Source organism: Peromyscus californicus, unplaced genomic scaffold (genome assembly GCF_007827085.1).
Source record: "Peromyscus californicus insignis strain IS unplaced genomic scaffold, ASM782708v3 Scaffold_20__1_contigs__length_68692818, whole genome shotgun sequence".
In the NCBI taxonomy this organism is placed as follows: domain Eukaryota; kingdom Metazoa; phylum Chordata; class Mammalia; order Rodentia; family Cricetidae; genus Peromyscus; species Peromyscus californicus.
In genome coordinates this window covers 47,773,541-47,788,873 of record NW_026294503.1, presented here as the reverse complement: position 1 = coordinate 47,788,873, position 15,333 = coordinate 47,773,541, and the positions used below count along the sequence as shown (strand labels likewise).

General features: G+C 48.2%; 2 protein-coding genes and 1 long non-coding RNA gene across 3 annotated transcripts in view; 2 read left to right on the top strand and 1 right to left on the bottom strand.

Annotated features, from left to right (window-relative positions):
• The window catches only part of Poldip3 (DNA polymerase delta interacting protein 3), a 27,290-nt gene extending 16,688 nt beyond the window's left edge, over window positions 1–10,602 (top strand). The window contains exons 4-9 of the mRNA XM_052748473.1: window positions 424–519; window positions 2,896–3,075; window positions 3,616–3,693; window positions 4,017–4,146; window positions 7,396–7,462; window positions 8,535–10,602. Of these exons, the coding sequence (XP_052604433.1) occupies window positions 424–519; window positions 2,896–3,075; window positions 3,616–3,693; window positions 4,017–4,146; window positions 7,396–7,462; window positions 8,535–8,715 (732 nt within the window). The 3' untranslated portion in view covers window positions 8,716–10,602. The remainder of the gene's footprint in view (window positions 1–423; window positions 520–2,895; window positions 3,076–3,615; window positions 3,694–4,016; window positions 4,147–7,395; window positions 7,463–8,534) is intronic.
• Window positions 9,104–15,333, bottom strand: part of LOC128116858 (uncharacterized) — a 6,436-nt gene continuing 206 nt past the window's right edge. Inside the window, exon 2 of the long non-coding RNA XR_008220601.1 lies at window positions 9,104–14,928. This is a non-coding gene — a long non-coding RNA (uncharacterized LOC128116858). The remainder of the gene's footprint in view (window positions 14,929–15,333) is intronic.
• Rrp7a (ribosomal RNA processing 7 homolog A) overlaps window positions 14,920–15,333 on the top strand; it is a 6,614-nt gene continuing 6,200 nt past the window's right edge. Inside the window, exon 1 of the mRNA XM_052748475.1 lies at window positions 14,920–15,308. Coding sequence (XP_052604435.1) covers window positions 15,167–15,308 — 142 coding nt within the window. The 5' untranslated portion in view covers window positions 14,920–15,166. The remainder of the gene's footprint in view (window positions 15,309–15,333) is intronic.

Below are 15,333 nucleotides of genomic sequence, written 5' to 3'. Positions count from 1 at the left end.
GGCATGCATGCTGCTGTAGCTCCTTTCCAGGTGGTGGGTTTTTAGAATGTCTAGCAGCGTTTGTTGGCATGTGCACTGCGTGCTTGCCTGGTGCTTCGGAGATCAGAAAAAGGTTCCTGGAACTGGAGTTTGACTGACCCATAAGTCACAGTACTTTTTAGCAGTTTTTATTGGGTTCTGTGGGTAGGAATCACCTTGTAAGGACTTGAGTCCTAAGTCTCTCCAGGCCCCTGTACTCATGCATCCACCTCCTTCTTAGTTCCTTGTGCATTTCAGCAGCCATTTCTCTGCTCTTGGTTCAGATGTTTGCTGAGGGCCTGCATGCCATATTAGCATTTATCCATCTGATTGATTGGTTTATTCTGGGGTGCTAGTGATCACTGAGCGACATCCCTAGCCCAGCTACTGTTTCTTTCTTCTCAGAACTTATACGACCTAGATGAAGAGGATGATGTTGTGGCACCTGTTCCTACCAAACAGATGAAGTTTGCAGCCACGGGCAGCTTTGTCCACCACGTGGTATGGCACCCTGCGTCAGATCTAGTGGATGGATGAGGCTGTGGAGAAAAGGGCCTCTCATTGATGTGGGCTATGAGCTTTTTTAGAGTCATGACTAGCCAGCTCCTTGGTTTTATTGTTGCTGAGACTGGGGTGTCCAGGACTTGGCTCAAGGTCCCACAACAATGAGATGAACAGCTGCAGTTCCCAGGGGCTGGGTTTGAGACACGTGAAGGGAATTGGGTGTAGCTTGAGTTTTCCTGCCTGGCCCACAGTCAGGATAAATCTCTCTCACCTGCCAGTCCCATAGCCCCTCAGACCCGACCAAGTAAACACAGAGACTTATACTGGTTACAAACTGTATGGCCGTGGCAGGCTTCTTGCTAACTGTTCTTACAGCTTAAATTAATCCATTTCCATTAATCTATACCTTGCCACATGGCTTGTGGCTTACCGGCATCTTCACATGCTGTTTGTCATCGTGGCGGCTGGCAGTGTCTCTCTGACTCAGCCTTCCACTTCCCAGCTTTATTCTCCTCCTTGTCCCGCCTATACTTCCTGCCTGGCCACTGGCCAATCAGTGATTTATTTATTGACCAATCAGCAACACACTTGACATACAGACCATCCCACAGCAATTGGGTCTTAGTTCATTTTCTCCTACTGTAACAGTACATCAGGCTGGGTAAACTGTAAGCAGTAGGGGTTACCAGCAAGTCAAGAAAATTGGGCTTCTCCCCCCACCCCCCACCACCAAGGGTACTGGTCAGACATCATGCAGAGAGGTGAGAAAGCAATGTCTGGGAGCTTGAGGAGGGTCCTGCTGCAAAGACTCAGCTTTGGCCAGGATCCCAAGTGTGAAGCAATCTCTTGGTTACTAACTAAGTTCTTACAGTGGTTGTGAAGTTGAATGTTGCCCGTTCATTTAGCTATAAAGGGAAGAGGCCTTTCCAGTAATTAGACAGGGTTTGCCTGCCTGTCTGCTGGCTTAGTCCATGGCTAATTCCAGTTGGAAAAACAATCATCATAGTAATTTCATTTAAGATTTCTCCTTCTCAGTGCCATGGGTTTGTTGTTATGATAAGGAAGCAGCACAAAGTAGATGAACCTATTCACCATAACCCAGCTTATAAGACATAGGTGGAGTTGTTGAACCACATCAGTGTGGCTCCCAGGGCACTGTTCTGGCTCTTGAGACACAGAACATGGCTTGAGCAGTGTGGAGTCTGGTATGGAGAGCATGCTTCACCAGGACTTGGAGAAGCCTGGTGAGCTGACCCCGCCCCATACTCTCATCTACTTCCTTGGCTGTGGCATCCCTTCTTTCTTCCTGTTTGGTGCCAGCAAAACCACCTGGCTTTAGTGTCGTGCATCTTCCTAGACATGTTAAACTGAGGAATTTCTGTTTCCAAGGGACCACATCCTCAGTTCAGGAGGGGACGGAGTCTGATGCTCTGTGCATGCTAACTCTGCCAGCCTGTCCTCACAGTCTTAGAGCTACAGAGGCTACAGCTAGGCTTGGTGCCTCTGCATCGCCAGCTCAGAGACGGAAAGTGAGGAGTTCCATGCCTTCTTAAGAGAGTTCCTAGGGGCTGGAGAGATGGCTCAGTCGTTAAGAGAACTGGCTGTTCTTCAGAGGACGCAGAATCAATTCCCAGCACCCACATGGCAGCTCACAACTGTCTGTAACTGCAGCTCCAGGGGACCCGACAAATACACATACAGGCAAAACACCGATGCACAGAAAATAAATTAATCATTAGAAAAGAAAATGAGAGTTCCTCTGTCCAGCCATTCTGCAAGCTGATGATCATTCCATTGTAGTAGAAGCTTATCTAGGGATGAGATTGACCTCATGCTTTTGGCCTTCTGACCAGCTGTAAATTGCAGGGTTTCCAGAAAATGTGAACAGTTGTGTGTGAGCCTGTGACTCCTGGATGAGTTTCTTGGTCAAAGCTGTATGGAATCCTCTTGCCAAGCAAGAGCTAACCCTGTGGAAAGTGGCTTCTCTGTGCCTCCCTCCCATCAAGGGTTCAGTCAGTGCCTGGGCTATGTACTCTTCCCAGTCTTGCCTTTCCCCAGTGTATATCACTAGTACCAATAACCTCCCCCACTTGGGCTTGGACTGGGAAACTTTGGGGGTCTTGCTCTAGCTAGTTGTTAGCCCTTCAGACAATAGTCTGTGTCTCAGCCAGGCAGTGGTGGCGCACACCTTTAATCCCAGCACTCAGAAGTCAGAGGCAGGTGGTTCTCTGTGAGTTTGAAGCCAGCCTGGTCTACAGAATGAGTTCCAGAACAACCAGGGTGTTTACACAGAGAAACTCCATCTCGAAAAACAAACAAACAAAAAAGTCTCTGTCTCTGGCTTCTCAGACTCCTTTCTGCCTGTTTGTGTAGACTGGACTGAGCAGTTCCAAGCTGTCCATGTCCAAGGCTCTCCCTCTCACAAAAGTGGTTCAGAACGATGCCTACACAGCTCCTGTTCTCCCCTCCTCTGTTCGAACCAAAGCCTTGACCAACATGTCCCGGACACTGGTGAACAAGGAGGAGCCTCCCAAAGAGCTGCCACCTGCTGAGGTAAGGTAAAAGTTACCACTCCAGCTAGTATCAGCCTGTGTGGGTGCTCACTGTGCTCTGTGTACTCATGGTCCTCAGAACAGCCCTGTGAAATGGATGTTAACCATCCCTTTCTGCAAATGAATAAGCCAGTATTTGGGGACCTTTGTCCTCAGAGAGCTTGCTGGTCAGTGAGGACCCTTGGAGAGAGATCCCACTATATAGTGACATGGCATGGGGGTCCCAGAAGAAAGCTACTGAGAACTTTGAGGAGCCATCTTGTGCCTCTCAGGAATTTAAGCCTATGCCGTGACTAAGCCTTAGCTGGCTGAGACTGGAAGCATGGATAGATTCCGAATATTCAGAGGCTTGGGTCTGAAGGGCCTGCACACCTAGGAAGTAGCAGGAGTCTGATGGCCTCTGTAGTCCAAGAGGCCCGGTGTGATAGATGGCCTCTGAGTGGGGTTTCTTCTGTGCCTTCCTGGTCAGTTGGCTGGGGTGAGCTTTGTGTTAGTACATGCTGCCTTTTGACTCCTTGTCACGTTCTTGTTTCTATGGCAGCCTGTGCTCAGTCCCTTGGAAGGCACCAAGATGACTGTGAATAATCTGCACCCTCGAGTCACAGAGGAGGACATTGTTGTAAGTACCTTCACAGCTTCCTGACCTTGAAGTCACAGGCTGCTTCTGTGGTACCAGTCTGTAGGACCACGTCGGTTATGATTTGCTGCAACTCAAAGGATGGGCATGCTCAGGGCAGCTTTTTTACCACCTGAGGATACAGGGCCAAATCACCAAAGGTGGAGTTAGGGAAACAGGTACTGTCTCCTAGTGGGGTGACAGGATGGACTTATTCCCCCAACAAGTTAGGATAACACTTGAAACCAACAACCTACTAAAGACTCGGTGTCTGGGGCTTTATTGGGAGTCTGGGGTTCCCTCCCAACCTCACTTGTCCTTTGCAGGAGCTTTTCTGTGTGTGTGGAGCCCTCAAGCGGGCTCGACTGGTCCATCCTGGGGTAGCAGAGGTTGTGTTCGTGAAGAAGGACGATGCCATCACTGCTTATAAGAAGTACAACAACCGATGTCTGGATGGTAAGTTAGAGAGGAGCTGCCACCATTGGCTGTACATTGTCTGCTGGGTGCGAGCTACCAGTGAGGAGACTGCTTTCTTTCTGGGTCTCAGGCTAAATAGTTGAGAGGAGCTCTGTGCCTTTCCGTGCTCACGGTGTATGTGGTGAGAACCTGCCGAGGACCAGGGCCTGGACTAGAATCAGAGAGGCAGACAGTAATAGACAGCATTGGTGCTCTGGTTTGTGTGTGCTTATCTGACGTGTGTGTATCTTCTAGAGAAATGTCTGCTCAGTCTTTGCCAGGTCTAGAGTTGGATTCTTTTTTGGTTTTTGAGACAGGGTTTCTCTGTGTAGCCTTGACTGTCCTGGAACTCACTCTGTAGACCAGGCTGGCCTGGCACTCCCAGAGATCCGCCTGCCTCTGCCTCCCGAGTGCTGGGATTAAAGGTGTGCTGGCTGGATTCTCTTTTTCTGGCTCCTGAGTTGTAAAGGTTCTTCCTAGAGTCACAAGGCTAAGGAAACAGCCCAGTGGATTAAGTGTGAGCATAAGGACGGTGTGAGGGTCCCTGCACCCAGAGAGAAGGTCACGTGCTTCTGCAAGACCACCGCTGTTGGTGCAGGGACAGCTGGATCCTTAGCTTTGCTAGCCGGTCAGTGAGAGACGCTGTCTCAAACGATAAATAAATGTGAATAATAAGGTGAAGCGTGATAGAGGAAGACACTGATGTTGACCTCTGACCTCCACATGCACACATGCCCAACCTTACACCATGCACAAGAGTTCTTCATCTGATTTTTCGGTCAGGTCTTTGAATAGATAAATGGTGTACAGTTAATTTCTCTCATTCTGTAGGGTGTTGTGTCTGTCTACCCCCCACCACTCTATTCCTTTTTTGTTTGTTTGTTTCTTTTGTTTGTTTGTTTGTTTTTTGAGACAGGGTTTCTCTATGTAACAGTCCTGCTTGTCCTGGATCTCACTTTGTAGACCATGTTGGTCTCGAACTCACAAAGATCCGCCTGACCCTGCCTCCTAAGTGCTGGGATTAAAGGCGTGCACCACCACTGCCCAGCTATTCCTTCATCTTGGGGGTGGTAGTATTTGTTTGCAAACAACAGAGTCTCACACTGTAGCTCATTCTGGCCTCAAACTCAAAGCAGTACTCCTGCCTCTGCCTCCCAAGGGCTGGGATTACAAGCATGCACCCTTAGGTGCAGCTTCATTTTATTTCATTTTGTGATACATACCCCCCCCCCCAAAATGCTAGGGATCAAACCAAAGGCCTCAGGGCTGGAGAGATGGCTCAGAGGTTAAAAGCACTGGCTGCTCTTCCAGAGGACCTGAGTTCAATTCCCAGCAACCACATGGTGGCTCACAACCATCTATAATGAGATCTGGTGCCCTCTTCTGGCTTGCAGGCATATATATATACATATACATATATATGTATATATGTGTGTATATATACATATATGTGTGTATGTATATATATATATATATAATCTTTAAAAAAACCACAAAGCCTCATACATGCTAGGCAAACACTCTCCTTGTGAGCTACAGCTCTGGTCCGGTGCCTTTAACTAGCAGTGACTAGACATGCAGCTCTTCCCTTCATGTGACCATTTCTAAATCATCATAGTTGAGACTAGTCTGGGCTGTATAGTTACAGGACAGCCTAATCTACACAATTAGACCTTGCTCAGACAAAACAGACTCGGTTGTAGGGTTACTCGGTGATCTGATTTCAGTGTTATGTTTCAAGGAATAGGCAGGCCAGAGACAGGAATGACTAGTCAGTGGGGCAGCCAGAGCACACACTTCGGATGCATCAGACTGTATCACACAACAGATGTGATAACACAGAGACAGCTCCAGGCAGTGCAGAATCACCAAAACATGACGGAGGCTAAACTCTGTGAGTTCGAGGCCAGTCTGATCTACATAGCAAGTTCCAGGACAGTCTCCAAAGCCACACAGAGAAACCCTGTCTCGAAAAAACAAAACAACAAAACAAAAAACGTGACAGAGACTTAGAGTACGCACTGCTCCTGCAAAAGTGGCCCTGATAACCTCATTCATTGTGGGTGCTAGGAACCTTCAGTTTGGAGAAAGGAGGCGGGATAACCCCTTGAGGCAATGTAGTGCAGAGCATGGCAGAGTGGGCTGTGCCTGAGGTCAGCAGTATGGATTTAGTCCAGTTTCACCTTTGCTTTCCTTGAAGTGGAGCTGTGATCCACCCAAATGTGCTACTAATCAGATTTTTGGCTCCTTGAGTGAGTTCAGTGTGTATTTTGAATCTTTTTTATGGTTGCTCAAAGGTTTGCGGTACACATTGTAATTTATCAGGACCTGTTTCACGTTAGTAGTGACCTGACCTGGGTGCTGAAGTGCTGGAACACAGCTCTGTTCCCTTTGCACATCACGACTCCCGCAGTGGGAGTGCAGCCTCACAGCACTTGGTCCTTGGTGGACGGGGAAGGCCTCACACAGTCCTTAAGTCTTCTCTATGCGGAATCATAGCATAAACGGTTTCCTTTCTGTGTGCCTCACGGACTTGTTGGGGTGGCTCCTCACTGCGTAGTTCCTTCCCATCCTCCAGCTACCGACTGACTTCAGTGGGAAGCAGAGTCCTGGCCTTTTGTCTCATTACCGAGGCTCCCTTACGCTCTCAGGTTTCCTAGTGTCTGCGTGTGTTAGTGTGCTGTCTGTTGTTGGGATGCAATACTTGAAGCTATGTTCTTTATACAGAAAAGAGGTTCATTTGGGTTTTCAGAGGCAGCACCAGCATTGGTTTGGCTTAGGCAAGGACTCACTGAACCAGGCCTGTTCTCATCACGCAGTATACCATACTCAGGGATCATACGTTTGACAAAAAGATGAAGAGTTTGTTAGCAAGAGTAAGCATGGAGATGGGGAAACATGTCTCACATCACTTTCTGAGGATAGAGTTTAGGGGTCTAGTGGGTGAAAGAGTCAGTGTGGTCTAAGGTGGTCAAACTTCACAGCCCTATAGGATGCCCATTCAGAAAATGGCCAGTTAGCTGCCCCAGACCTCCATGCTAGATAGCTTCTGTTTGTTCCCCACAGGGTACTTCAGGCTGGCTCTAAACTTGAAATCCTCCTGTCTGAGTCTCTCAATACTTAGATTTCAGAGCTGTTCACCATGTCTGGCCTCAGTGATAGGATTTGACCCTTGGTCATGGTGTTGGTGACCTTTGTCCTCTTAGGAACAGGTCTCTTGATGGAGCCTTTGCCTTTTTTGCTTTCCAGGGCAACCCATGAAGTGCAACCTTCACATGAATGGGAATGTCATCACCTCAGACCAACCCATCCTGCTGTAAGTGCCAAGGGGAACAGGCCGGGAAAGGCTTTCTGCTCCTTTAGTCTGTATAGTCACCTCTTTCTTCTGTTCGAGGGGTAAAGCGCCTGCCTCATCACGGCTTCCTTTGTGCTCCATTCCATTTCCTGTTGTGATGTTCAGCGGTCAGTCAGGGTGCTTCATTTAGAACCAAGTGGTTTGTCTCAGACTGTCCCCAAGGTTTTCATACAGTGGACTAATATGACCAGTCCCCTCCCCTTTGTGTGACTGACATCTTCCAGGTGGACAGTGACTGACTGCTGAGCTGGTGCTGCAGTACTCTGGGCACATGTGCCTGGTTACTGTTGAGGACTTTTTGGAGCCTGGGATGCATAGTGTTGAGGCTGGCAGGGTAGAATTTTCTTGAAAGGGGCAGTATACCCAAGGAGAAGGTTAGACTTGCCATGGTAGGTGGAATCCTGCCAGGCAGACCTACAATAGACTTGGACACACTAAGGCAGGATTTGAACCTGGGTAATAGACAGTGATTAGACAAGTGTGTAAAACTGTCTCAGGAGTAAGTTTGCTTTAGAAATGTTTGAGAAGGGGCTGGAGAGACAGCTCAGTAATAAGAGGACCTTGCAGAGGACCCAGGGTTGGTTCCCCATGTTGGGCATGTCTGAACCATCTGTGAGCACCTGCACTCACATGCACAGACACACATCTAAACATAATTTAAAATAATAAAAAAAATATTGAAGGTTTTTATGACCTGACAAATTAGTCATTGGGCTAACCAGAGTTAGTGTGGTTGGTTTAGGTTAGGCTTTATAAGATTTGTGTAATATGTGACCGTGTGCGACTATCCAGAAAGAAGAACATGCAGTATTTCTAGACTTGGAACTGGAGCACTCAGCAGGCTGCAGTTAGGTTTTGTTGTTGTTGTTGTTTAGTAGTAAATAAGAAAAATAGAGGTCTCCTATAAGATGAAGTCAGATCGAGGGGTGTGGAGAACATTACACCCCGTGCCTACCTCCCAACAGATGCTCAGTGCTGAGACCCGGCCCCACCTAAGGAGAAACTAACAAGGTTTGGTTCTCTGCTCTCCCAGGCGCCTAAGTGACAGCCCCTCAGTGAAGAAGGAGAGTGAGCTTCCTCGGCGGGGGACTCCTGCCTCCTCCTCTTCCAACCCTCCTGCCGAAGTGGACCCTGACACCATTCTCAAAGCTCTCTTCAAGTCCTCGGGGGCCTCTGTGACCACACAGCCCACAGAATTCAAAATCAAACTTTGAGGCGGGGAGCGAGGCAGCCCGAAACAGGGCAGAGGAGGGTGGCTCTCTTTCCCAAGGCAAAGCTTGTGACCAATGGGCCGTCGGACTGAAGCCCCCTGAGAAGGGACAAGGCACCAGGGAGAGCTTCCTCACTGGACGGGACCCACCTTTCTGTATTGTTCCACACCTTGCCCTTCTGTGCATTACATTTCTATAGTATGCTTCCTCTCTCCTCCACTCATCACCAAGGTAGGCTGTGTTTGTCTGTGTGCCTCCCGACCCTCGGCCCCATGCTGATTTCTTCCCTAGGAATGGTGCGCTCTTTCCCTGGGTAGCTTTCTTGTGACCCCGTGGGACACAGGGCTGGGGGGCTGTTGGAGAGACCGCTTTTTTTGTTGTGTTTTCAGGAGTTTTCTTGTTCTGTTGAAGTTTTACAAATAAAATGGAATGAATGGGACCTCCCGCCATTTGGAGGGCACTAGGTCAGCTGGGGAGCTGCATTAGGTCACTGGCCTCTTGTCTTCCACCTGACTGCTCATGTGCAGAGCTCTGTGACAGGGGCAGGTAGAGGTAGGGTAGCTGTGTTGCCAGCTCCTGGCTGCCCGTGCTGTCTTGGGCAGCCCAAAAGGATTTCCCAGAGTTCGTGTTCCCTTGTTAGAGTTGTGCCAAAGGCCCTGGCCCAGTTCTCTCTGCTTCCAGATAGGAGCACAGGAAGGGACCTGTGCCATTAGCCCTTTTGGCTCTCACCTGACAGGGCAACACCACAGCCTGGTTTTGGTGCAGGCGCCAGCTCCAAGTTAGCTGGGCCTTTTTCCAGGCTGTACCCCCAGCCAGGCTGCAGCCCAGTGGGCTTGGGAGAGATGGATTGAATGGGAGCTGTTGGCTGGCTCTGGCTCTGCCGTCCTGGCTTTGATACCTACAGAACAGCAGTCAGGATTGCCCACAGTGCAGCTGCCACCATGGCATTGTCTCTGTTGGTGTGAGTGACCCTCACTGCCATGCGTAGTCTCAGAGTAGAGCTGGCCTACCAGGCAAGCTGGTGGGCGATTTTCTACAGCATGCTCCTAGGCTGCTAGTGCAGAATTATGGCACTTAGGCAGGTGCTGAGTGTTGGGCAGCACCATTCCAGAGCTGGCCAGTAGTCCTCTGACGATGGGAACAGGAGAGTCTAAGCTGTCATAGCTGGAGCAGGATTCTAAGGGCACACATATCAGTAGTGTGTGCTATAAAGGCACAAACCAAGGAAGTAAAGGAAGCTGAGACACCATGATCCTCTCAAGGCTAGCCCAGTAAAGAGAATTTCAATTAATTCCTGTTCTCTTGGAGTTAGATCTGCCCAGCTAGAAAGGTCTAGTTTGAGCCAAAATCAGTCCAGCTCTGAGGTTGCCCAGCCAAGGAATCCAAGAATGGCATCTGGGGTGCTCCACTCTACTGTTTAAAGAAGTCTGCTTCCCTTAAACCCCTCTAAATGGGGACAAACAATTCTTCTCAGCAGCCAGAAGACATTCCTCATGCTTCACCCTCCCTTCCTGGCCCAAGAGAACACCAAGACACTAGGGCCTGACTTCTCTGCCACTGGGAACAGTTGGCACACTTTCTGCTTTGTGTCGAGTAGGGATGGCCTAGGCCTCTCTTGGTTCCCTGCACTTGTTGAACCAGGCGTGCTCTGGGCAGCACAGTTGAACAGAGTCAGCCTCAGCCTCCTGGCTATGTGGTACTTTTCGGGGAGTGTGTGGCCTCCCCTGCATTTTCAGGATGTCATCTTGGGAATTGGAAAAGAAGGCGGGCCAACCCTCATGTCCCCACTCCCTTGCATTACTTGTTTGTGTCTTGTTCAGGAGAGAAAGACATTGCAGGATGGAGGGGCTTGTTACTTTCCATTTCTCAATAAATGTTCGTTATTCCTAACTTTGAGCTGTAATGTCTTTTAAAATTGCTTTTACTATATTTAGTTTCGGTATGTGCATTTCATGATCCATGTGTGGTGGTCAAGGGCCCACTGGGAGTCCATCCTTTGCTTCCACCATGTGGGTTCCGTTATGAAACTCAGTTTATTAGGCTTAAGGATAAACACCTTTACCTACCAAACCATCTTGTTGGTCCTGGGCTATAATCTCTTTGCATCTGTCTGTCTCTGCGCGTGCGCTCATGTGTGCGTGCCTGATGCCTGCAGAGACCAGAAGAGAGCATCAGATCCCCTGGAGAATTGGAGTTATAGTTGTAAGCTGCCTTGTAGGTGCTGGGAATCAAACCCTGGTCCTCTGGGAGAGCAGCCAGTGGTCTTAACCACTGAGTCATCTCTTTAGCCTCAAGGCAAATTCTTAACTGACCCTTCAAAATCAAAAAAGATTATATACTTCCAACATACGTCAAAGAATGCACATTCCCATTCCAAAAGAGAGGAATGGGGGCATAGCCAGGAAAGATTGTACCAAAGCAAGACCAAAACCTACAGTACAGACACCAAACCCTTCAGCTCCCTGTCCATGATGAAAACTTCAGTTTCAAAGGTTTCAATAGCTCCAGCTTGGCCGTCTGCAACAGCTCTCTGGCCTGCTCCACTTCCTGTATGCAGCTTTTTGTCTGATGTCCATGGCTTTGGCATTTCCACCATCTTGGGGTCTCAAATGCAACCCAGGCTTCACTAACAGTTGTACTGTGTAATAAATAGCCTTGCCACGCTTAAACTCTGCCACACACACCAGTACCACATGAATGATACTGCCAGGTCTGCCCAACTCAGGTTGGGCTCTGGCCCCCTGGAGCATAGTTGTGGCAGCTTCTGTATGGAAGCTGGGAGACTCTAGGCAGTTGTTTTCTAGGAGCAGAAAACCACTTTGTTTTCTCCTCTGACACTTGGAGGCTGAGCAGGGAGTGGTCTTGTGGGTGCAGAGCAGGAGGCGTTACAGCCTCTAAGCACGTGACAGGACTGCAGCATAAAGTTGCTCAGGCTGTTCCTCTCTAAGTGGCACAGCCTTTATTTTTTTCTGTCCTAGTAGGTCTGTGGACCTGCTTGAGAGTAACCATTGATACCATACCATAGATAGACTCAGTGTTACACTGTCTTAGTCTTCTCTGCTACCAGGCGGTGGTGCTGCACGCCTTTAATCCCAGCACTTGGGAGGCAAGGCAGGTGGAGCTGTGAGTTTCAGGCCAGCCTGGTCTACAGAGTGAGTTCCAGGACAGTAGGGCTGTTACATAGAGAAACCCTCTCTTGGGAAAGAAAAAAAAAAAATTTTTTTTTTTTTCTCTGCCAAAGAAATTTGTTATTTTTGAAAATTCAGCTTCAGGTAAATTCTCAGGACACGGACAGAATGCAGGCAGATTCTTTGCCAAAGTATCACATTAATGGCCCCTAGCCCTGTTTCTGGTTAGAGTCCTCATTCCCCTCAGAAAGCTCACAAGCCAGGCCTCTGCTGTCTACATTTCTCTTGAGTATTATCTTCCAAATTCCCACCAGAATGGCCCATTAAGCTCTGCTTCTAATATTAAGCAGTTTTTTCTGCCCAGAGTCCAAACTCTCACAAAATAGTCTCAAAGACATAAATGGCATGTGGTCAGATTGATTAGAGCAACAGCCCGCTCCTGCTGTATTACACAGTTTTCTGTTGAGAAAAACACGCTCCCAAAAGTTAGGAGGAAAGGGTTGGTTTTGGGCTTACAGATTCAGAGGGATGGTCTGTTCTGGCAAGAAAGGGAAGAGCGGGCAGCTGACCAATGACATTTAGCCACACAGGAAACACAAGAGGCCACTGCAAGACCAAACTCTCAAAGCCTGCACCCAGTGTGTACTTCCTCTACCAAATGTCTGTCCCCTAAAATGTCCCTGAGCTTTCCCAGACAGCACCAAATACTGAACCTAGGGGGCATTTCTCATTTAAACCACAGTGACTTGTGGAACCTAACCAGAAAGTAAGCCTGCCTGCCTCCCTCTCTCTTTTTTCTTTCTTCCTTCTCCCTTTCTCTTCCTCCGCTTCCTCCCTCCCTCCCCCCTTCCTTCCTCCCCTCCCCCTTCCCCCTCCTTCCCTTCCTTCCCGTTCCTCCCTCCCTCTGCAAACTTATTTACTGGTTTTTAGAGACAGGGTTTCTCTGTAGCCCTGGCTGTCCTAGAACGCTGTAGACCAGGCTGGCCTCAAACTCAGATCCACTTGCCTTGCCTCCCCTCCCCCCCAGTGCTGGGATTCAGTTGGATTTTCTGGAGACATTTTCCAAGATGCGGTTCCCTCCTTTTAGATAACTAGTTTGTGGCAGGTTGACAAACTAGCCCACACACTAGCTGCAAGGCCTGTTCATCCCAGTATAGACAGACCTAGGCATTGTCCACAAGGAACAAAGGAGCTGGTGTCTTGCTCTGAAGAAATTAAACTTGAAGGAATACTTCACTGTTTGGGTGAGCTATGGCATCAGGAAAGTAGTTACTCGTTGATAGGGATAGAATAGAATAGTACTTAGCCTACCCTCCTCCTCCTAAACAGCCCTGAATATTTTGTAGAGGAAAATGAGACTCAAGGCTTTCAACTTGAATGTAGATGAATCAATGTTTGAAAAAAAAAAAAAAAGTCAAGGAAAGGCAGCCGACTGGCTGTAAAGAAACGCAGGTTTAAATAAATCCAAAGTCTATCCAATACCCAAAATGTCTGTGTCTCAGTTAACAAATAACTCACGAGAACCAGCAAATCTCCCATGGACATCAACCCCAGGATGGAAGGCGTGATGAAACTGACAAGGCTTTTTACTTTTCTTATTTATATACCTTGGGATAACACTAAACAAGTGAAGGACCTTTTTGATAAGAACTTTAAATCTCTAAAGAAAGAAATTGAAGAAGATATCAGAAAATGGAAGGATCTCCCATGCTCATGGATAGGTAGGATTAACATAGTAAAAATGGCAATCTTACCAAAAGCAATCTACAGATTCAATGCAATCCCCATCAAAATCCCAACACAATTCTTCACAGACTTGGAAAGAAAAATACTCAACTACCTATGAAAAAACAAAAGACCCAGGATAGCTAAAAGAATCCTGTACAATAAAGCAACCTCTGGAGGCATCACCATCCCTGACCTCAAGCTCTACTATAGAGCTACAGTAATAAAAACGGCGTGGTACTGGTATAATTTTCTTACTGTTTATTTTTTGACAGATTTTACAATGTCACTATCCAGCCAAGACTGGCCTTGGACATATAATCTGATCCTCCATTCCCAACCTGAGAATGGGGATTTAAGATGTAGTACAGCTCCCAACTTTAATAAAGACTTTAAAGTAGCCATCATAAAAATACTATAATGGATAATTATGAATACACACTTGAATGAAATTTTGAAAGTCTTAGCCAAGAAAAACCCTTTAGAATTAAGATAACAAGCAGTGGGGGTGGGAACAGCAGTGAATTTGGCGATTAAACAGTAGAAACTGGGCTGAGATGAAGCTCAGCTGGTAGGGTGCTTGTCTAGCAGCATGAAGCAATTACATTTGATCCCAGCACTTGGGGAAATGGAGGCAGGAGGATCAGTGTTCAGGCCCACCAAGGCTAAGTGAGACCTCTGCCTCAAAAAAGTGGGACACAGTCTCACTGTATCCTCAGATGTTCTGGAACACACAGGTATCCTCTGCTTCAGCTGGGATTACAGCCATGCCCAGCTGGGGAAAGTTTATTTGAACTCACTTCAATTTGTAAACATTTAAATTCTATAGAGTCAGGCATGGTGGTGCACACCTTTAATCCCAAGCACTCGGGAGGCAGACACAGACAGATCTCTGAGTTTGAAGCCAGCCCGGTCTGCTAGCTTCAGGACAGCCAGGGTTACATGCACACTTTTTTTTTTAAAGTTTTATCTTGTGGGAGAGGACATATGCCATGGAGTGCTTGTAGAGGTCCGAGGATAACTGGCGGGAGTCAGTTCTCTCCTTCCATGGATTTATCAGGATGTCAGGCTTGGTGGTGCCCTTACCAGCTCCAAAGATGGCTCTTTGCTTACAGTCTCAGCCCCAGGCTGCTCACCCCCTTGTCCTCTTACAGTCGAATTAACTACCAAGGAGAGACTGTTCATGCATCTCTATACTCAAAATCCCACAGTGGCTCCTCAGTTGCACCGCGATTCAAACTGCCTACTATTTATTTTTAAAGATTTATTTTTTGTGTTATGAGTGTTTTATCTCCATGTTTGTCTGCATCACGTGTATACTGTGCCCACAGAGGCCAGAAGAGGGCGTCAGATCTCCCTGGAACTGGGATTACAGACAATTGTGAGTGATCGGAAACGAACCCGGATTCTCTAGAAGAGCAACAGGCGCTCTTAACCTCCGAGCCTTCGTTCCAGCCTCCCCCATGCCTCCTCTCCACCCCATCTCACCCCGCACACTCCATCCCCATTTTTGACAAGGAAGGGGAAAATCTTAGGGCTGGACAAGATCCGGGAGGCGGGCCTAGAGTTGAGAAGGCGGGGCCCCACGTAGTCCCGTCGTCATGGGAACTCAGCCGCGCGGGAAAGGAGAACTACAGCTCCCATCCATCCCTGCGCTCCCGGTCCTCAAGATGGTGGCCCGCAAGAAGAAACCTGGAGCGTGCGGCCACGAGGGGAGCATACCGAGCCCACCGGGTTATTCAGGTGAGCAGCTGAGGGCCGGGAACTG